The sequence below is a fragment of the Phoca vitulina genome, unplaced genomic scaffold, assembly GCF_004348235.1.
Source record: "Phoca vitulina isolate PV1807 unplaced genomic scaffold, GSC_HSeal_1.0 scaffold59, whole genome shotgun sequence".
Lineage (NCBI taxonomy): Eukaryota > Metazoa > Chordata > Mammalia > Carnivora > Phocidae > Phoca > Phoca vitulina.
This window is the reverse complement of record NW_022589762.1, coordinates 5445371-5467675: the sequence shown is the minus strand read 5'-3', so window position 1 is coordinate 5467675 and position 22305 is coordinate 5445371. Positions and strand designations below refer to the sequence as shown.

The 22305-nt window shown below is 37.4% G+C and overlaps 1 protein-coding gene across 5 annotated transcripts in view; it reads left to right on the top strand.

Moving 5' to 3' along the window:
• Positions 1–20155, top strand: part of CUNH12orf4 (chromosome unknown C12orf4 homolog) — a 63123-nt gene extending 42968 nt beyond the window's left edge. The window contains exons 12-15 of one of the 5 annotated variants that reach the window (XR_004297729.1): positions 891–948; positions 1534–1601; positions 2214–2439; positions 17677–20153. Coding sequence is in view for 3 of the 5 variants with exons in the window: in XM_032390836.1 (XP_032246727.1) it covers positions 891–948; positions 1534–1601; positions 2214–2306 (219 nt within the window). In the remaining 2 variants the exon portion in view is untranslated. Of the gene's footprint in view, positions 1–890; positions 949–1533; positions 1602–2213; positions 3813–15355; positions 15395–17676 lie in introns of those variants that run through there. The other 4 variants (XR_004297728.1, XM_032390837.1, XM_032390838.1 and 1 more) reach the window with 4 other exon arrangements.
• The last annotated feature ends 2150 nt before the right edge of the window (positions 20156–22305 follow it).

The following is a 22305-nucleotide window of genomic DNA, read 5'->3' as shown; positions in this document are numbered from 1 at the left end:
AGAGTGTATAATATTGGGGCACCTGGGTGGCTCAGTCGGTTAAGTGTCTGCCTTCGGCTCAAGTCATGATCCCAGGGTCCTGGGATCAAGTCCCACATCAGGCTCCCTGCTCCTCAGGGAGTCTACCCCTCCCCCTGCTTGTGCTCTCTTTCTTTCTGTCAAATAAATAAAAATCTTAAAAAAAAAAAAAAAAAGAGGGTAAAAGATCCTAAGACCCAAAAAGGTTCAGAACCACTCTAATGAAATAATAAATGTATATTATAGTTATGATTATGAAGACTCGCAACATGGAAAAGTAATTCTGGAGATAATGAAAAGAAGTAGAATTTAAAATGGTATAATCACTGATTGTAACTATAGAAAATTATAAGTGAATCGATTATAGTCTGGCAGTAGCACTCATGTGTGCATCTGATCAGAGATTAGAAAGGAATGTAGAAAAATGAATACATTTGGTTTGGTAGGTGGCTGGGATGGGATGTTTGTGTATTTCTGTCACTTTTTAAATAACATGTTATACAATAAAAGCATTTTGATGCATTGTTCCAGTATTATACAAGTTAATGGAATTATTCATGCTGAAACACAGTAGTTGGAGTTCTGATGTCACTTTGTCTTTAGAATTAATTATCTAGAAAGTTCTAAGGGTATGTTTATTTTTTAAATTATATTTACTAGGATAATTAAATTGGTTTCTATTCCACAAATGTAATCTAACAGCTATAAGGAGTTATACCTAAAGACCAGAGAAATCCAGCTAAAGTTAGCAAAAAGTTGCCCAAATCTGTTCACAAAGTAGAGGTCAATGTTATAGATAAATTAAGACTTGATTTTTTTTTTTTTTTACAAAATTCTGTTAAAAACATGATTTATTTTGGTTCTCTCTTTAGGAAATGACTATACCATGGTGCTTAAGGAGAGCAGAACTTGTGTTTAAGTGTGTCAAAGGTGAGCATAACCTTATATTTTAACAACATGACCTGTATTTCTTAGTCCCAACTACTGAAACTAGAGAAACCCAGGAGAAGAATATGAACGTTACCTCTGTCCTCTGGTGCCTCAATTAAAAGTGGTTTAACAAGGCAAATATTTTTTACTTATCTTTTTTCCAGTCATAAAATAAATCTCTGGCCCTCTTGAAATGCAAGGATATTTGGATATTATTTATATTTTGCTCTGATTATATCTTGCTCTCTATTGCCTTTTTATTTTCTTAAAAAGAAAAAAATAGAACCACATCTTCAATTATCCTTTAATAACCTGCTTTAGCTTCATTGTATAGAGACTAAATAGGACTTGAGAAATCATGAGTAAAAATGCATTAACAAAATTATGTTAAACCTCTCTGGCATGGGGAATTAAGGATTGCAGAAGTTTATCTGTTCTTTGGGCCTAGCCTCTCCTGCACACAAGTGGCTACCTAAAAAGGCAAGACATGAAGCCCCACATGAAAATTCAGTTTATCTTCATAAGGGACTTGTAGGTTTGAGGACCAGAACTCATAATTCAGCAAAGTCTGTTGTTCTGTTTTAGGTTTCATGATGGAAATGGCTTCATGGGATGGAGGAATTTCCAGAACAGTACAGTTCCTAGTACCACAGGTGTGTTATCTAAATAGATCTCTCCCCAGTTTAATCTCTGCTATAATATTGCTCCCAGATACAGCTAGACACCCTGTCCTAAACTCAATATAACATAATGAAATGCTTACAGCTTTCTGTTTATTAAGGGGAGAAGTGTTTGGATGCCATAAAAGCATTTAGTTTATTGTCAAAGATGTCAGCATCTGCCACTCAAGGGATCTTTTATTTAACCCCAAAACCAAATTTGACTCATCTTTTGTTTTTTTTCCCACATTTATGATTGAAGAATTCAATAAATACGTGATTGAAGAATTCACGTAAAAGGGCATTAGCAAAAAATGATTCTGTATTCTATATAGAGCCTAGCAAAATTAGTGGTACTTTACTTACTGACTATACCAGAGTTATCTAGGGATTTTTCTGGTAATCAAATTTACTATTTGACAGAAACAACATAGGTTCTCAGAAGGAAAACACCCCCTGTCCATAACCATGCGGTTAACTCAGTCATGAAAGAGAATTTTCATATACTGCTCTCCCTATCTAGAACTAGTTCCATATTTTAAATTACTTCAAAATTTTAAAAATCAATGATGATCAAGTGTGAACTTTTTTTTTTACTTCTAACAGAGTATTTCTGAAGAAATGTTTTATCAACTTAGTAACATGCTCCCCCAGATCTTCCGAGTATCATCAACACTTACTCTGACATCCAAGCACTAAATCCTTAGAGACTGACACGTTGGCAGAAGAAGACTGTTAAACTTTCCAGGAACTTGAGCTGTGCTGGGATTCTGTCAAGCAAAAGATGCCCAGAAAGAGAACTTGTAATCCAAGCCCCAAATCAAATCATGATGTAGGTCTGTGAAACCTTACAAAAATTCATATACCATATAGTCTAGTGATCAGCCTTTTACTTATACATTTATTCTTAAAATTTCTTTATGAAAAAATCTTTTTTTCTACTGTTATGCCCTGTCTGTGAATATTAGTAAGTTAAAACGTCCTATATATCATACCTGGACACTTGATACAGGAGATTGTTAATTGCATTTTCATGGAGACATTTGACTTTTCCAAAAGGTTTGAGTCATATCAAGTGCAAGACTTAATTAACCATAAAAATAAAATCTTTCCTTTACCTTATTTGCCAAGCAAAAATTAAAAGGCACTGAGATATACATTGCAAGTATGGATTTCTTGTGAAAATCTTTGTAGAAACACAAACATATGAGACAAACTTTTAAATTCTCCTGTTTCAAAAACTCTAAGGTTTTATAAGTCAGAAAAAAAAAATCAGGAAAGGACTTTGGATTCTTTACCTCTGTCTCACCCTCTCTATATGACCTTGCCCTTGTCTATTAATAACATTTCATGGGCTGGGAAAATAGTATGCTCATTTGCAAGCCCAATGGAAAGTTAGTCCAAACCAGCACCTGGCAGGATTTTAGTGTTCATCAACATTATGACAGTCAGACAACAAAGATCATTTTCATTTCTCCATCCTGCTTCCTGCATTCTCAACTTCCTTAACCATTCTTCTACTTCCTGCATTCCATTGCTGATAACTAGGTCCCCATTTCTTTCTCTGCTCTGTTTCCTCTCCTTTTTCATCATCTTTCCTACTTTCTCAGATGATGCATATCACTTATTTCTCCCATCTGGAACACATTTGCTATGAGTAGTGACTACATTAAACAAAGACATTTGCAAAAGCAATAGTTTCATCATATCCAAGTTGTATGGATGTTGTAACTGACCAATGAAATGAAATGGAGGACCTTGACATTATGAGGAGGTGTTATGGCCTGATTCCAAGAAACAGAAAGCACTCTTGTTAGTGTACCTAAATACCTAAATGTAGTAACTTACAGAAACTCTTTTGACACACAAAATGCTTTCCCATAACACAGAATATGTCTTGATTTTCTATGTCTTGATGCAAGGAAGTGACTGTCCAAGTAACAACGCTAAGGAGAACACGCACTCCAGACTGTGTCCATTACACACTAACACTTTCCACATGCTTTTCCAGGGAACCTGGAAGGTAGGAATTCTGCTCTCACAGTGAGAAATTGTCTTCCAGGCACCACTGTTATCCTTGAGACTGATTCTAATGCAAAGCAAGATAGACAGAGGTGGAAAATAGGGGTGTGTTTAGAGCAGTATCAAAGACTATTTTTTTTTTAAGATTGATTTATTTATTTATTTGACAGAGAGACAGCGAGAGAGGGAACACAAGCAGAGGGGGTGGAAGAGGGAGAAGCAGGCCTCCCGCCGAGCAGGGAGCCCGATGCGGGGCTCGATCCCAGGACCCTGGGATCATGACCTGAGCCAAAGGCAGACGCTTAAAGACTGAGCCACCCAGGCGCCCCAAAGACTACTTTAGATCATAATATGAAAGGTCAAGTTGGAAGTGGGTGTAGTTGGATCAATATAAGACGTTCAAAAAGAGGAACTGAGAATCTTTCCATAGAGGTTCTGTAACTAGGTGGACAGCCAACAGCTAGGGGCATAGCCAGAGGTCAGGGGGTAGGAGTAAGGGTTCACTCATGGAAACTTGGTGAATGCTGCTGCCCTGTCCTTCTTTTGCCACTATATAATGTAGTGGCTTTCACTCCAGGGCAATTAGAGGTAGTGTTTGGCCCATGAAATCAAGATAAATGTATTAAATATCCTTTTTTTTTCACATGGTACTGTATTATGAGATATACAGAGTGGTAAGATTGGAAAAATGCTTATGATGTGATATGAAGACATACCAAACTCTGAGCTAGTAACAAATATATAATTCAAAGCACTAATTATATGTATGCAAGTGATGGGGATTTTAGTGAAGCAGTAGTTGAGGAAGTCTGGAATTTTGTGTTTGGACCAGAACAGGTGAGATCATGACCTTTTTCTGAGTGTTCTAGAGAGCTTCGTGGAGGGGAGTGGTTTGGGGCACTTCATGAGTGATACGAAGAAGGTACCTTAGCAGGCTGAGACTAGAAGGGGCATTCTCGGTCTAAGATACAGATAGGAACAGAAACCAAATGAAGGGAGGCACTGGTAAATGGCCAGTAAGTTGAGAGAAGCTGACCACAAGAGCGTTTTGGGGGTGGGTAGGGGGCCTTAGCTCAAACATTGGTGAGGAGTGTTCCAGTGAGCATGAAGCTTTTTATTTGCATAAACAGTTAAGTGTTCCTAAGACAGATGACAATATGGTACTCAAGGCCTTAAAAATATGCTTTGGAAATCACGCAGGGGCATTGAGCCTGCTGTGTCCATTCCATACTGCTCTGTCCTCCCCTTCCCCGATTTTTGTTCTCAAAGCACAAAACCAAGCAAAGCTGTAACATTGCCATTGATCAAGAAGTGTGGCACCAGCTGTTCTCAGCATGACAGTGTGGCCAGAATGGGAGAAATGCATGAAAAAGAATTTCAACAGAAAAACAACTCAGTTTGCCTGGGAGTTGGCAGACCTCTTACTGGCACAGTACACACATCCTTTGTGCCACTTTAGTTGGAGGCTGGCTCATTCTCACAAGAAGAAAAAATGTTCCACAAAGGAAAGATGAATTCACGGAAACATTCCTAATGTAGAGGCCCTAAGGGGAATCAGCAGAGCTGTGCCAAAAGAAGAAACAAAACTTAGAGAGTGGAGTCTTGGCTGGTTCTCAGTCTCCAGGTGAAAATGATTGCTTTTCTGTTACTCCGTTCTCCCATTTAGATGAAATTGGACTGCTTTGCTCAAAAGGAGTTACAGCAGTGTAAAAATCATTATCACAGTTATGAAGTAAAAAATGTTTTACAACACCTATTTACCAAAAGTACCATGCATTCAGAACCATTTAGATCAATGTTTTTCTACCCTTTAACCATCAAAGACCCTTTCCGTCATCTTCAGCATATTTCTCTGAAATGTCTTGAAAACTTTTACCTAGCAAACAATTGAAGTAAAAAAAAAAAAGTAATCTTTTTTTGTTGTTAAAGACATATCTGTGGAGCTGAGTGAGAGTATTAGCAAGCAATACATAGTATTCCCACATAGATTATCATTGTATGATTCCCATACATAGTTTTTACACGTAAAATACATAGAATTATTGTGTAATACCAGGCAAATTCACAAAAACAACCTTGCTGTTTTACTTAACCAGCAAGGTCTCATCCCAGTGAAATGTACTTCAGAAAGATTTTTTTTTGTTTTTACTTTTGTAGTTTATTTATTATTACATTCAGTTAGCCAGTATGTAGTACATCATTAGTTTTTGATGTAGTGTTCAACAATTCATTAGTTGCATATAACACCCAGGGTTCATCACAACATGTGCCCTCCTTAATGCCCATCACCCAGTTACCCCAGCCCCCCAGCCCCCTCCTTTCTGTAACCCTCAGTTTGTTTCCCGGAGTCCAGAGTCTCTCATGGTTTGTCTCCATCTCTGATTTCTTCCCATTCTGTTTTCCCTCCTTCCCCTGTGGTCCTCCGCACTATTCTTATGTTCCACATATGAGTGAAATCATATGATAATTGTCTTTCTCTGCTTGACTTACTTCACTTAGCATAATCCCCTCCAGTTCCATCCATGTCGATGCAAAAGGTGGGTATTCATCCTTTCTGATGGCTGAGTAATATTCCATTGTATATATGGACCACATCATCTTTATTCATTCATCTGTTGAAGGACAGCTCAGCTCCTTCCATAGTTTGGCTCTTGTGGACATTGCTGCTATGAATGTTGGGGTGCATGTGCCCCTTCTTTTCAGAAAGATTTTTTTTTAATAGCTCTTCAAGGACCACTAATTCCAGGAACCCCAAGCTGGGAACCACAACTTTAGACAGAAATACTTACATGAGAGTACATTACAAAGGGAAGGCAGAGATAAGGACAACATGAGTGGCAGATTGACCCTAGAATCCCATTCGATAAACACCAAGTGTTTACTGCATTTCTTCCACACACAAAGGCACAGTGCTTAGCAAGAGTCAGCCTCTAGAAGGCTATACAAAGGCTATGGGACTTGAGGAACTATTTGATTAAGGTAAAAATGCTTGGCAAGCTTTTCTGTGATCTGTGATGCTGACTATGACTAAGATAAAATCCCAAGTGAAGCAGGTGAAGGGATGAGAAGCCTCCTGATGATAACTACAGAACTAATAATATGGGCATTTGATGTCCTATTCAATATTCACAGCTACAATTATTGCAGTGCAATCCAGATCTCTCTTGCTATTCTTTTCCTGACATATCCAAATCCAAGATTTGGCTGAATTTCATGCCGTATATAGTCAATCATCATTAATCATGGATTCTATATTTATGATTTCACCTACTTGCTCAAATTTATTTTTAATTCTAAAATTAATCCATAAAGGCATTTATCAAGGCACATAATCATTTACAAAAGCACTGGTTTTTTTTATCAAATCCAAGTTGTGTGGCTGTTGTAACTGGCCCACAGAATGAAATAGAGGACCTTTGGCAGCACTTTGGCATCACTCAGGAGTGAAAAATTTTGAGTAGACATACACATCTTCCCCGCTGAAAGGAGAAAACACTCTGCCTTCTGGTTTCAGCTATCGTAATATAAATAAGTATCCTTTTCATGGTCTATTTAGTGTCATGTTTTTCACACCTTTGTGCTTTTTGTTGGTGATTTTGCTGTTAGCCTCCAAGTGCAGTGCTGAAGTGCTATCTAGTGTTCCTGAGCACAAGAAGGTTGTGACGTGCCTGATGGAGGAAATGTGTGTGTTAGAGAAGCATTGTCCAGGCATGAGTTATAGTGCTGTTGGGTCATGAGTTCATGGTTAATGAGTCAACAGTCTTTATTAAATAAGATGTCTTTAAAAAGAAACACACATTTGGGGCGCCTGGGTGGCTCAGTTGTTGTGCAGCCGCCTTCGGCTCAGGTCATGATCCCGGGGTCCTGGGATCGAGCCCCGCGTCGGGCTCCCAGCTCAGCGGGAAGCCTGCTTCTCCCTCTCCCACTCCCCCTGCTTGTGTTCCCTCTCTTGCTGTGTCTCTCTCTGTCAAATAATAAAATCCTTTAAAAAAAAAAGAAACACATTTAAAAATGTTATGTTCACTTATTTGTGGAACATAAGGAATAGCATGGAGGACATTAGGAGAAGGAAGGGAAAAATGAAAGGGGGGTGAAATCAGAGGGAGAGATGAGCCATGAGAGACTATGGACTCTGAGAAACAAACTGAGGGTTCTAGAGGGGAGGGGCGTGGGGGGATGGGTTAGCCCGGTGATGGGTATTAAGGAGGGCACGTACTGCGTGGAGCACTGGGTGTTATACGAAAACAATGAATCGTGGAATACTACATCAAAAACTAATGATGTATTGTATGGTGACTAACATAACATAATAAAATTTTTAAAAAAATAAAAATGTTATGTGTGGATTAACTCACAAAAATGTAGTGAGAGGCTTGCAGGGAACTCGCCCTGTATTCCCTCTAGGAGCAATGGCTCAAAATTTCCTCCCTCATGTTCACAGCACTAGAATCAATTGTCTCTGTGTCTTCTCTCACAGTCAAGAGCTACCTGTATATATCTTTAGCACGTGGGGAATAAGACATGAAACTATATTACAGAGAAGCAAACAGATCCTTTCTGGAGATGTTTAGGAATTAAGCAGAAATTGCTGTCACAGGTTAGGTATGACATCTGCAGGAAGAGAGTGTATTTGTGGGTCTCTCCCTCCCTGTTTCATTCTCTCCTGCTTTCTATCCTTCTCTTTTTTTCTTTATAATGAAGTCCTAGCTTCTTGTTATCAGCAAATCTGTACTCAAAACTACTCAGGATGACAGTATGGCATCAGAGATGGGGAGCACAGTCCCTAGAATTAAACCAGGTTCAAGTGCCACCTCCCTGATTGACTTGCTGTGGCTTGTCACATTGGGCATATTACCTAACCCCCCTAAGCATGTTTCCTCGTCTGTAAGCTAGGAAAAATTAATAATAGTATCTACCTCATTGAGAAGTTGGAAGGATTAAGTAAGTAAGAAAGTGCACACTACCTGGCATATAGTCATTCTATAAATATTTGCTGCTATTATCCTTCCTTCATGCCTTCCTCTCTCCCCCTTCCTTCCTTTCTTCCTTCCTGTCTGACCTTTCTCCTTCTTTCCTTCCTTCCTTTCACTACATAGTAGGGATACTAAGTCATTTAAAACATCATGTCCTCAAGGAGCTTACAGCCTTATTGAGTTGAGAAGGCAACCCGTGTAACTCACAGTATTAGCTCACATATAATAAGGGTATACAGTCAGTGCAAAATAAAGTGTACACAGAGTGCTGTGGAAGTCAAAATAGAAACATGAGCAATGCATTGGGCCAAGAGGGATGTTGAGCCCCTTGAGAGCTGCTTAACCCTGCCTTTCTCTGGCATTGAGTGAGTATCCTCTGGGAGCCCTTGTTACACTCAATAGGTCAAGCACAAATCCTCCTGGCAGGCAGACAGAATGCCACCTGTGCCAATGGCAGCAACAACTTCAGGAACAAAGGACAGGGCAGGTTAGAATGTCAGGAGGAAGTCACAAGGTAGGTGAGTAACCCTGTATTTGAGTGGAACAGGAAGGACTATTACATTTTTATCAGGTGGATCTAGATTTTAGACATAACAATAGTATGAAATAGTTATAAAAGTGAAAGTCTCCTAGCCCTGCAGCAGCCATATAGAATTTGCTTCTGTCATGCTTCCCTGGTTCTTCTCTCATGATTCTCTTGTCAGTGAGCTGATCAAAAGTTTCCCATCTTACAGGTGACTGAGGCCACAGGATTAAGTGCTGGCAAAGGATTAAATGCTAGAAAGGTATAGGGAAGAAGTCCTGCCAGTGGAGGATTAGAATTCAGACATAACTAGTCGACTTGGTGTACTTTGTGCATGTGGTGGCAGTGAAGGGGTGAGGGTAATAAGTACAACTCTCTATTGTAAAAATCATCTTGGCTATCAAAATAACAAACCACTCTAAAACTTAATGGCTGAAACAGGAAGCATTTATTATTCATGACTCTGTGGGTCACCTCTGTAGTTCTTCTGGTCTTACCTGGGCTTTCATGAGTAAGTCTTCAGACCTACTTCAGTAGGTCAAATAGGCAGTTCTGATGAACTTGGCTGGGGTCTCTCACATGTTTGAGTGTTGGCTGGCTGTAGGCTGGAATAGAATGACCTCAGCTGGGGCAACTGGACTTTTCTTCACTGGGTCTCATCCTCCGGGAGGCTAGCCCAGAATTTTTCACATAGCAGTAGCAGAGTTAGCAAAGAGAAAGTGGAATCATGCACTGACTCTTGAGTTCTAGACTCAGAGTGGACACACTAACACTTCCACCACATTCTATTGGTTAAAGCAAGTCATGAAGCCAGCCCCTACTCAAGGAGTGAGGTAGTTGTCGATGAGAAGGGCACAATGAGAAGTCACACTGTAAAAAGCACAGACACAGGATGGGGAGAAGAATTGGCGATATTTTGGCTATTAATGTATCACTCTCAGCAGTTCCACTTTCTTGATGTTGTTTTTCATTCTTATGGGTTTATTTATAGTTTCAGTGCATATCTATATAGTGTAGCCATATCTATACAGTGTAGCTGTAAAATGTATCATATGAAATGTGCCAAAGTGTCATATTGAAAGCTTATTTTCTACATGTCATTCAACAACTTGCTTTTTTTAAAATCCCACATCATGGGGGCGCCTGGGTGGCTCAGGTCATGATCCTGGGATCCTGGGATCGAGTCCCACACTGGGCTCTCTGCTCTGCGGGGACCCTGCTTCTCTCTCTGTCTCTCATGAATAAATAAATAAAATCTAAAAATATATATATATATTAAAATCTTACATCATGTTTTTAAGATTTAATCATGTTGACACAGAGCTAGTTCATTAATTTTAACTGCTATATTATTTCTGAATACTCTGAATTATATGCTTGCAGCCCATGTTATTTATTCATTCTCCTATTGATGGACAATGGGAGGTTATTTTCACATTTGTGCCACTTTGTACTGTGCTGTAGTAACCACATTCTTACACAGGTATCATTGTGCATATGCGCTAGTTTCTCCAGGGTGTATATCTCTGAATGGAACTGCTGCATTATAGAGTATTGACATCTTCAAATTTGATAGTTCCAAATATTACTCCAGAGTATGTGTACTAAATTCCCCTTCTATTGGCAGTATGTGAACACCCCCTTTTCTCCATATCTCATATAAACTAGGAAAGAATTTTCAGAAATTTTAATTTTTCCTATTTTAAGTATGAAATAGCATCTCATTGCTCTTTTGCTTTACATTTCTGCGGTTATGGTGATGATGAATAATAGCACAGCATGTTTGTTGTTCATTTTTATTTTTATTTTTTTGAGTTGCCTGTGTGAATCCTTTGTCTATTTTTTCTATTGGGTTGTCTTTTTCATATTGAGTTGTAGCCTTTCTTTTTATAGCCTGAACATTAAACCTTTATAACTTATTCTTGTACATCTTTTTCCCCAGTTTATAGTTTTTTTGTTTTGTTTTTTTTAAGATTTTATTTATTTATTTGAGAGAGAGAGAGAGAGATAGTGAGAGCAGGAACACAAGCAGGGGGAGTGGGAGAGGGAGAAGCAGGCTTCCTGCCGAGCAGGGAGCCCGATGCGGGGCTTGATCCCAGGACCCTGGGACCATGACCTGAACCAAAGGCAGACGCTTAATGACTGAGCCACCCAGGCATCCCTATAGTTTTTTTTTCACAGAGTTTTAAATTTTAGTGTAGTATAATTTATCACTCTTGAGATCTGAGCAGGAAAGCAAAAATAAACCTATATCTAGGCTTTTCATGGTAAAACTGCAGGACACCCAAAATGAAGATAAAGATCTTAACAGTATTTTAATTTTTTAGTAAAAACCAAGCAAAAGCGATTTGAATTACAATTTCAAAAAGAGCAGACTTCTCAGTAGCAATAACAGATGCCAGAGAATGATCAGTGTCAGAGAAAATAACTGCCAACTAAAAGTTTTATACCCAACGAAACTATCATTCAAGCCCTACAACTACATAAACACATCTAAGTAAAAAAAAGGAGGTTTCAACTAGCAGAACTCTCTAAAAGATCATCTCAAGGAAATTACTTTACTTCAGAAAGAAGGAAACTTATCTTCAAAGGAAGGGAGAATCTTTAAATTGAGAACATAGAGTTTGTTCATATAAAACAGCAAAAGACCAAGAGAAACTTGACCAGGTCATCAACAAAAATATTTAGCTTTTTATGGATTTTCTGAACTACCTTAAGAGGTTAGCCATGGAGCACACATGGCACACTGTCTCTGTTTAATGTTTACTAGTGTCCTTTTGTTGGCACATCCACCTTAGTTAAGTCAAGATATCATTTCCCTCATCGGAATTTCTCCATCTCTAAACCTTTATTTCATATTTTCCACCTATGCTACATTCTAAGTCAATATCTTTTATCTGTTATCTGTTCACTGTTTCTCTTAATTTGTATGTAACTTACTGTTTGTTTCAATTTCATTTAACTTCAGTGCCAAGGACCACATATTTTTTTGTATAGAAATTCTACATTATTTTCATTTATAAAAAATCTTTGTAAATCTGCCTAGTATTTTGTTGTAGTGTCTTGTTCTTTTCTTATGTTTTATATTCTTTCTATGACTTCAATCATTTGAGATATATTTATTATATATGCTTATCAGATTATTCAATTATTATTATTTTGGTGAGAACACTTACGTTCTCTCCTAGCAAATTTCAATTATATAATACAGTGTTGTCAACTATACTCACCATGTTTTACATTAGATCCATAGATTTTATGCATCTTATAGATGGAAGTTTGTATCCTTTTACCAACCTCTCCCTTTTTCCCCCACCCCCCAGTTTGACTTTTTTTTAAGATTCTACAGATAAGCAATGCCATGCAGTATTTGTCTTTCTTTGTCCAGCTTATTTTACATAGTATAATGCCCTCAAGTTTTATCCATGTTGTTGTAAGTTGACAGGATTTTCTTCTTTCTCATAGCTGAATTAGGGGTGTGTGAGTGTGTGTGTGTGTGTGTGTGTGTGTGTGTGTTTATACACACACACATCTTCTTTATTCATCTGTTGACAGACATTTATGTTGTTTCCATATCTTGGCTATTGTGAATAATGATGCAATGAACATGGGAATGCAGATAACTCTTCGATCTCCTGTTTTCATTTCCTTTGGATATATAACCAGAAGTGAGATTCCTGGATCATATGATAGTTCTATTTTTAATTTTTGAGGAATCTCCATGCTCTTCCCCATTGTGGGAAAACTGGCTGCACCAGTTTACATTCCCACCAACAGTGCACAGGGTTCTCTTTTCACCACATCCTCACCAGCACTTGTTATCTCTTGTCTATTTTCCCCTCAGTTTTATTGAGATATAATTGACATATAACACAGCAACATAATGATTTGATATAAGTATATATTGTGAAATAGTTACCATAATAAGTTTAGTTAACATCCATTAACTCACATAGCTACAAATATTTTTTCTTATGATGAGAATTTTTAAGATCTACTCTCTTAGCAACTTTCAAATATAAAATGCAGTATTGTTAACTATAGCAACCATGCTGTATGCTATATTCCCAAACTTACTTATCTTGTAACTACAAGTTTGTACCTTTTAACGATCTTCACCCATTTCCCTCCCCAACACCCTCACCTCTGGCAACTATCAATCTGTTCTCAGTTTTTATGAGTTACTTTTTTTTTAGATTGCACATATAAGTGAGATCATACAGTATTTGTCTTTCTCTGTCTGACTTATTTCACTTAGCATAATAATCTGAAGGTCCATCATGTTTTCTCAAATGGCAGGATCTCCTTTTTATGTCTGAATACTATTTCGTTATACACACACACACACATATACACATCACATTTTCTTTATCTGTTCATCTGTCAACGGACACTTAGGTTGTTTTCATATATGGGCTATTATAAATAATGCTGCAATGAACATAGGGGTGCAGATATCTCTTCAAGATAGTGATTTCATTTCCTTCAGATATATACCCAGAAGTGGAATTATTGGATCATATCATAGTTCTATAAACTTTCTGAGGAAACTCCAAATTGTTTTCCATAGTGGCTGCTCAATTTACATCCCCACCAACACTGCACAAAGGTTTCCTTTTCTCCGCAGCCTCACCAATACTTGTTATCTCTTTTCTTTCTGACAATAGCCATTCAAACAGGTCTGAGATGATATCTCATTGTGGTTTTGATTTGCATTTCCCTGGTAATCGGTGATATTGAGCACCTTTTCATATACCTGTTGGCTATTTGTATGTCTTCTTGAGAAAAGTCCTTTATACTTCCTGCCCATATTTAATCAGGTTGTTTTATTTTTTTCTATTGAGTTGTATGAGTTTTCACCTATTTTGGATATTAACCTCTTATCAGATACATGATTTGCAAATATTTTCTCCCATTCCACAGGTTGCCTTTTCATTTTGTTGATGGTTTCCTTTGCTGTGCGGAAGTTTGTTTGTTTGTTTTATCTTGATGTAGTTCCACTTCTTTATTTTTGCTTTTGTTGTCTTTCTTTTGGTGTCAAACCCAGAAAAAAATCATTGCCAAGACCAATGCAAAGGAACTATGCTTTCTTCTAGAAGTTTTATGGTTTCAGGTGTCATGTTCAAGTCTTTAATCTATTTTGAGTGGAGTTTTGTGTATGGTGTAAGATAGTGGTCCAGTTTCTTTCTTTTGGGTGTGGCTGTCCAGTTTTTCCAACACCATATAGTGAAGGACCATCCTTGCCCCATTGCCTATTTTGGGCTCTTTGTCATAAATTAATTGACCATATAACTGGGTTTATTTCTGTTTATCTTCTGTTCTATTGATCTATGTCTGTTTTATGCCAATACCATGCTATTTTGATTATTATAGCTTTCTAGTATAGTTTGAAATCAGGAAGCATGATGCTTCCAGCTTTGTTCTTTCTCAGGATGGCTTTTGCCATTCAGAGACTTTTGTAGTTCCACACAAATTTTAGGATTATTATTTCTTTTTCTGTAAAAATTGACATTGGAATTTTGATAGGGATTGAATTGAATCTATAATTTCTTTGAGTAGTGTGGATATTTTATTTTTTATGCTTTTATTTACATTCTAGTTAGCACACAGTATAAGTTTCAGGTGTAGAGTTTAGTGATTCAGCACTTCCATACAACACCCGGTGCTCATCACAAGTGCCCTCCTTAACCCCCATCACCCATTTAACCCATCCCCCCACCCACCTTCTCTCAGATAACCATCAGTATTTTCTCTATAGTTAAGAGTCTGTTTCTTGGCTTGCCTCTCTCTCTTTTTTTCCCTGTGATTCTTTTGTTTCTTAAATTCCATACATGAGTGATATCATATGGTATTTGTCTTTAATTGACTTATTTCAGTTAGCATAATATTCTCTAACTCCATCTATGTTGTTGCAAATGGCAAGGTTTCATTCTTTTTTATGGCTGAGTAGTATTCCATTATATATATATAATATATATATAATTCCAATATGTATATATATTCCATTATATATATAGTTACAAATTATATATAGACATTTATATATATATATACATATATAGATATTTATATATAGACACATTATATATGTATATATATATAGACATTTGGGCTCTTTCCATAATCTGGCTATTGTTGATTATGTTCCTATAAACATCAGGGTGCATGTATCCCTTTGAATTGGTATTTTTGTATTCTTTTTTTTTAAGATTTATTTTTATTTATTTTAGAGAGAGAGAGAGAGATCATGAGCAGGGGAAGGAGCAGAGGGAGAGGGAGAGGGAGAATCCTCAAGCAAACTCCCTGCTGAGCATGGAGACTGATGCAGGCTCGATCCCAGGACCCTGAGATCATGACCTGAGCCAAAATCAAGAGTCAGATGCTTAACCAACTGAGCACCCAGGTGCCCCAAGTATTTTTGTATTCTTTGGGTAAATACCTAGTAGTGCAATTGCTGGATCATAGTATAGGTCTATTTTTAACTTTTTGAGGAACCTCCATACTGTTTTCCACAGTGGCTGCACCAGTTTGCATTCCCACCAACTATGTAGGAGGGTTCCCCTTTCCCCACATTCTCACCAACACCTGTTGTTTCCTGTGTTGTTGATTTTAGCCATTCTGACAGCTTTGAGGTGATATCTCATTGTAGTTTTGATTTGTATTTCCCTGATGATGAATGATGGTGGGCATCTTTTCATGTGTCTGTTGGCTTTATGGATGTCTTCTTTGGAAAAACCTGTATTCATGCCTTCTGCCCATTTTTTAATTGGATTATTTGTTTTTTGGGTGTTGAGTTTTACAACTTCTTTATAGATTTTGGATACTAACCCTTTATTAGATATGTCATTTGCAAGTATCTTCTCCCATTCTACAGGTTGCCTTTTAGTTTTGTTAGTTACTTCTTTGCTGTGCAGGAGCTTTTTTTTTTTTTTTTTTTTTTTGGTTTTTTTTTATTTGACAGAGAGAGAGCACAAGCAGAGGGAGTGGCAGGCAGAGGGAGAGGAAGAAGCAGGCTTCCTGCTGAGCAGAGAGATGTGTGGTTCAATCCCAGGACCCCAGGACCATGACCTGAGCTGAAGGCAGATTATTAACCAACTGAGCCACCCAGGCATCCAAGAAGCTTTTTATTTTGATGAAGTCCCAATAGTTTAGTTTTGCTTTTGTTTCCCTTGCCTCAGGAGACATGTCTAGCAAGAAGTTGCTGTGGCCGAGGTCACAGAGGTTGCTGCCTGTGTTTTCTCCTAGAATTTTAATGGTTTCCTGTCTCACATTTAGGTCTTTCATCCATTTGAATTTATTTTTGTATGTGGTGTAAGAAAGTGGTCCCATTTCATTCTTTTGCATGTTGTTGCCCAGTTTTCCCAACACCATTAGTTGTGGGCCTGTAATGTATGGCCGTTATTCTCTTGTGGGGCATTCCCTCTATACCCAGTTTGTAGTGGGTTTTTAATCATAAATGGATATTGAATTTTGTCAAATGCTTTTCTTTTTTGCATTTATAGAGATAATCATATAATTTTTATCCTTTATTTTGTTAATGTGGTATATAACATTGATTTTTAGATGTTAAATCATTCTTTCATCCCTGTAATAAATCCAACTTTATCATAATATATGATCTTTTTAGTGTATTGTTGAATTTGGTTTGCTAATATTTTGTTAAAGATTTTTGCAACTATGTTCATCAAGAATGTTGTCTTATAATTTTCTTTTCTTGTCCTTGTCTGGTTTGGTATTGGGGTAATGCTGGCCTTGTAAAATTAGTATGGAAGTGTTCCCTCCTCTTCTGTTTTTTGGAAGAACTTGAGAAGGATTGGTGTTAATTCTTCTTGGAATATTTGGTGTAATTCAACAGTAAAGCCATCTAGTCCTGGACTTTTCTTTGTGGGGAGATTTTTTTGTTACTCATTCATTGTCCTTACTAATAATTGGCCTGTTCAGCTTTTCCATTTCTTCATGATTCAGTCTTAGTACCATGTATGTTTTTAGGAATGTATCCATTTCTTCTAGGTTGCCCAATTTTTTGGCATATAATTTTTCATAGTAGTCTCTTGTGATCCTTTGTATTTTTTGTGGTATAGGTTGTAATGTCTCCTCTTTCATTTTTAATTTTATTTCTTTGAGCCCTCTCTTTTTTTTCTTTATAGGTCTAACTAAATTTTTTTTTGTTTCTTTGTTTATCTTTTTAAAAAGACTATCTTGGGGCACCTGTGTGGCTTAGTCAGTTAAGCATCTGACTCTTGATTTCAGCTCAGGTCTTGATTGCAGGGTCATAAGTTTGGGCCCACATTGGACTCCATGCTGGACATGGATCCTACTTAAGAAAAAAAAAAAAAAGACTATCTCTTAGTTTTATTGGCATTTTCTATTGTCTTTTTAGTATCTATCTCCTTTATTTCTGTTCTGATCTTTGTTAATGCCTTCCTTTTACTAACTTTGAGCTTAGTTTGTTCTTTTTTTAGTTCCTTGAGGTGAAAGTTAAGTTGCTTATCTTTTTGATTCTCAGTTTACTTATCTATAAAGTACAATTAATACCTTTTTCTCTCTCAAGTTCATACAATCAGACAAGGAAGAAAAATGAGATATGAGAATGCTTTACAAATTATAAAGTTACAAAAAAGGTAAGATTTAATTTGATTCTTAAGAGCCAGGGCCATATCTGAATATGAGAATCTTATTTCTTTTTGGGGATAGGTAGACAGAAGGAAGAATAAAATTATCCACTAAATAATTACTGAGTATCTGTTATATGTCATACACTATTTTAAATACTAGAAATATTACATAATGGTGAAAAGGACAGATATGATCTTATCCTCTGCCTAGTATGAGAGATATAATAAATCAAGAAGTAAATACATATGTAATTATAAATTATGGTGATTCCTATGGGGAAATAATAAGAGGAATATAATTGATATGCAAATATGGGAAGGCTTTTGGAAGAAAATGACATTTAAGCTAAGACCTGTAAAATTAATAGTAATTAGCCATACAAAGAATTGAGGAAGAGGTTTTTTCCAGGCTCAGGAAATAAAACAAAACAAAGAACAAAAAAACTTTTTTAAAAAAATTCAGCAGCTGCAGGAAGTATGCAACTGAAGGGAGAAACTAAAGCCCCAGACTTCTGACTAGAAGATGAAAAATAGGAGACACAGGAAAATCATAAAAAGTGAGAGCTTTAACAGCCCATTAAGTTGTTTATGAACTCCTGGGCTTACTCCAGAGATGTGTCAACATGGATCTGATCCTAAACATCATACTAAAAACTTTGATAATTGAATTATGAGATAGACCAACACCCAAATTCTAGACTGTTCACTGACCAGCACACATGTGAGAAAAATTCAAATAGCACTGCAAAGACTTTGAAAATGGAACTTACATTGAAAGCATAATTCAAAAAAGTTTGTTTTGAATTTATGGCCTGAAAGAAACTGGATTGATTGCCAGCTAAAAGAAACATATCAACATTCTCCATACGGTTTAAACAAGACCCATGATTTTATAACATAATATTTTAAATGTCCTGGATGAAATCTAAAAATATTTGTCATACACAGGACAAGAAAAATCTCAACTCCCAAAAGATAACCAACAAATCCCAATTCTGAGATTACACAGATGTCAGGATTATATAACAAAGACTAAAAAATAGCTATTATAAAAATGCTTTATGAACTAAGGACAAACTCTCTTGAAATGAATAAAAAGCAGAAATTCTTAGCAAAAAAATAGATATAAAGAAGAATCTCATGAAAATTTAAGAGCAAAAAATGACATCTCTAAAATTAAAACAAACAAACAAACAAACCCTGGGTAGGATCAGAAGTAGAATGGAGATGACAAAGAGAAGAGTCAGTGAACCTGAAGATAACTCAATAGAAATTCTCCAGGCTAAACAACAGAGAGAAAAAAGATTGGAGAAAAAAATGGGCTGAGCCACAGGGGCCTGTGGGAAATGACCAAAAAGTCTGACATTCATGTCATTGGAGTTCCAAAAAGAGAGTGAAAGTAGTCCTGAAACAACACATGAAGAAATATTGGCTGAAAACTTCCCAAATTTAGTTAATGACAGAAACCTAAGGATTTAAGAAGTTCAGCAAATCCCAAACAGGATAAAATCAATGAAACTTACACCCAAACTCATCATAATCAAACTACTGAAAACTAAAAGCAAAGAAAAAAGCCTTGAAAGCAACTAGAGAAAAACCAATGCATTACCTATAGAGAATGCTAATTTGAATTGAATGGCAGCAGATTTCTCATCAGATATTGTAGATGCCAGAAGGAAGTGGAAAAATACTATTTAGGTGCTAAAAAGATTGTCAACCCAGAAATCTGTATCCAGTGGAAAAATACTATTTAGGTGCTAAAAAGATTGTCAACCCAGAAATCTGTATCCAGTGAAAATATATTCGAGAATGAAGGTGAAGTGAAGACATTTTTTGATGAAGGAAGACTAAGAGAACTTCTTGTCAGCAGACCTGATTTGAAAGTATTGCTAAAGGAAGTTCTTCAGACATTAGGAAAATGACTTTCAGGAAGAAATTTGGAATATCAAGAATGAAGGAAGAGCAACAGAAATGGTAATTGTCTGAGTAAATATAATAGACTATTCTTCTCTTGAGTTCTTTAAAGTTGAAAGCAAATATATATACATATAACACTGTCTAATGAGGATTTCAATGTATGTAGATGGAACTACCTAACAACTACAAAATAAAAGGAGGGGGTAAAGGGCTTATATGCTGATCAGGTTTCTATATTTCACTGAAGTAGTAATATTAAGCCTAAGTGGACTATGAAAACAATCAAAAATCCTGAGATAAGAAATTTGTCTGACACATTAAGTAAATAAGAAGTCAAATTGTAACAAAGGGCTACTGGGTCATGACTGCTTCTTCCTCATCTGAGAAAGATTCCAAATGGTAATTTTGCCTCATGGCCCAGCCCTTTCCCACACCCCCGTATGTAAACAATCACCAAATCCTCCTTACTTCTTTCAAATCTCAAATATTTCTTTCCATTCTGTTGGGGTCTTCATAGATTTTTTTTAGGATTGTTTTTTTAAGATTTATTTATTTATTTTAGAGAGAGAGAGAAAAAAGAGAAGCAGGGGGGGAGTGGGAGAGGGAGAAAATCTCAAGCAGACTCCCCACTGAGTCCAGAGCCTGACAAGGGGCTTGAACTCACAACCCTGAGATCAAGACCTGAGCTGAAATCAAGAGTCAGATGCTTAAGGGCACCTGGGTGACTCTGTTGGTTAAGTGTCTGCCTTTGGCTCAGGTTATGATCCCAGAGTGCAGGGATCAAGCCCAGCGTCAAACTCCCTGCTCATCGAGGAGTCCGCTTCTTCCTCTCCTTCTGCTCCTCCCCCTGCTCATGCTGTTCCCCTGCTCATGCTCTCTCTCTCCCTCTCATTCACTCTCTCTCTTAAATAAATAAAAAAAATCTTAAAAAAAAAAAAAAGAGTCAAATGCTTGACAGACTGAGCCATCCAGGCACCCCTGGGGCATCATTTCTTATCTATATACCATTCCCCCCAAATGGGATCCCTAACTCCAGTTTTGCCTCCTACTTTTTTTCTTCATCCCACTCCAATTACCTAAAATTCAAATGTCTTTATGTATTTCTGCTTATAACATTAATTGCTCCCTCAATACTTTTAAAATAGTGAATTCTTTAGCCTGTTCCAAGGCTTTTCATAGTATGCCTCCTGATCATCTCTCTACTCTCATTTCTTGACGCTCTAATTTCTCCCCCTAACTATATTCTCTAGACCAGCATAGTAAACATTTTAGGTTTTGAGGGCCATATGTTCCCTGTTGCAACTACTTAACTCTGTACTTGTAGTGTAAAAGCAGCCATAGACAATATGCAAATAAATGGGTAGAATTATTTGCAAATAAAACTTAAATTACAAAAACAAGTGTCTGGCTGTATTTGGCCCATGGGCCATTATGTGGTGACCCCTGCTTTAGACAACTGAACTACCTACAAATCTGTGGACATGGCATTTTCTTTTATCTCTTGAGTACTGCACAATCTATTGTCTGTTTGGAACGTCTCTCTCCTTTGTCTGGCTACTTTCAGTTCATTACCAGGTATCTCAACCTGGATGCCACTTCTTCAAACTCTCCTTAGACTCCTTGTCCCTCTACCTCCATTGTTGTACCTACCACACTAATATATTTACCTACTAATATATTTACCTGTTTACTTGTCTGTCTTCTCCCACTTGTCTATAAGTTTTGGAGGGCAGAAACTATGTCATGTCCGCACTTTAATCCCTAGTGCCTAGCAGAGTACTTGGCACATATAAGCACTTGATAGAACTTTCAGTTTTCCCATTGAGTGAAGGGAAGGCCAATAGCCCTCTGGCTGACTCAGCCCCTGTCTTAAACCTTCAGGGCTGGGAAAATACTGCCTAAGTAGATGGTTGTATCTCCATGGAAGCTGTCATCTGTTTTGGGCAAGCCATCCCTTTCCTTTGGCCTGGCTTCTTCTTCCAGGGAAGTAGAGGTCCAAAATTAAGGACCAACCACTGTATCTCCTCTCAGGCAGCACCCATCCCATCTACCAGGCAACTCAGAGCTATCTGACCCCACTTTCGGCAAACATTCTCAGCCACTGATTTTAAAAATAAGCCCCGAGGGGGAAATTGCTACATCTCTTTCCAAAGGCTGTTGTAGATGCCAACGGCGGTGGACAATAAACCATTTGTGGTTAAGGGTGGAGAAACCACCATTCAGCCAGGCATCCTGGGGACTCTCCCTGCCTGTTCAATGTCCTCCCTTCCCAGCCCATCACCAATAAAGTAGGAAAAGGGCAACTTTCTCTGCCAAGCCATCAGGTAATTAAGTGCCAGAAGGATCAACCAAGTGTCCTGTTCCCAAGTAGTGCTAAATGCCAGGTAAAGACATGGGCTCTTCCTGCAGGACCTCACAATCTATTTTTAAAAATAAGATAGGCATGTTTGAACCATTTAGAGGTTAGTAACATGGATTTATTTATTTACTCATTCACTTTTTAAAGTACCAACTCAATGCCAGGCACTATGTGGGATGCTAAGTCACAGAGACAAAAAGTTCACTCAAGGATGCTCTCAGTCTACTAAAATTTCCAGGAGGAATATGCAATGTGAACGGGGTTTAGAGTTAAAGATATCAATAAAGGC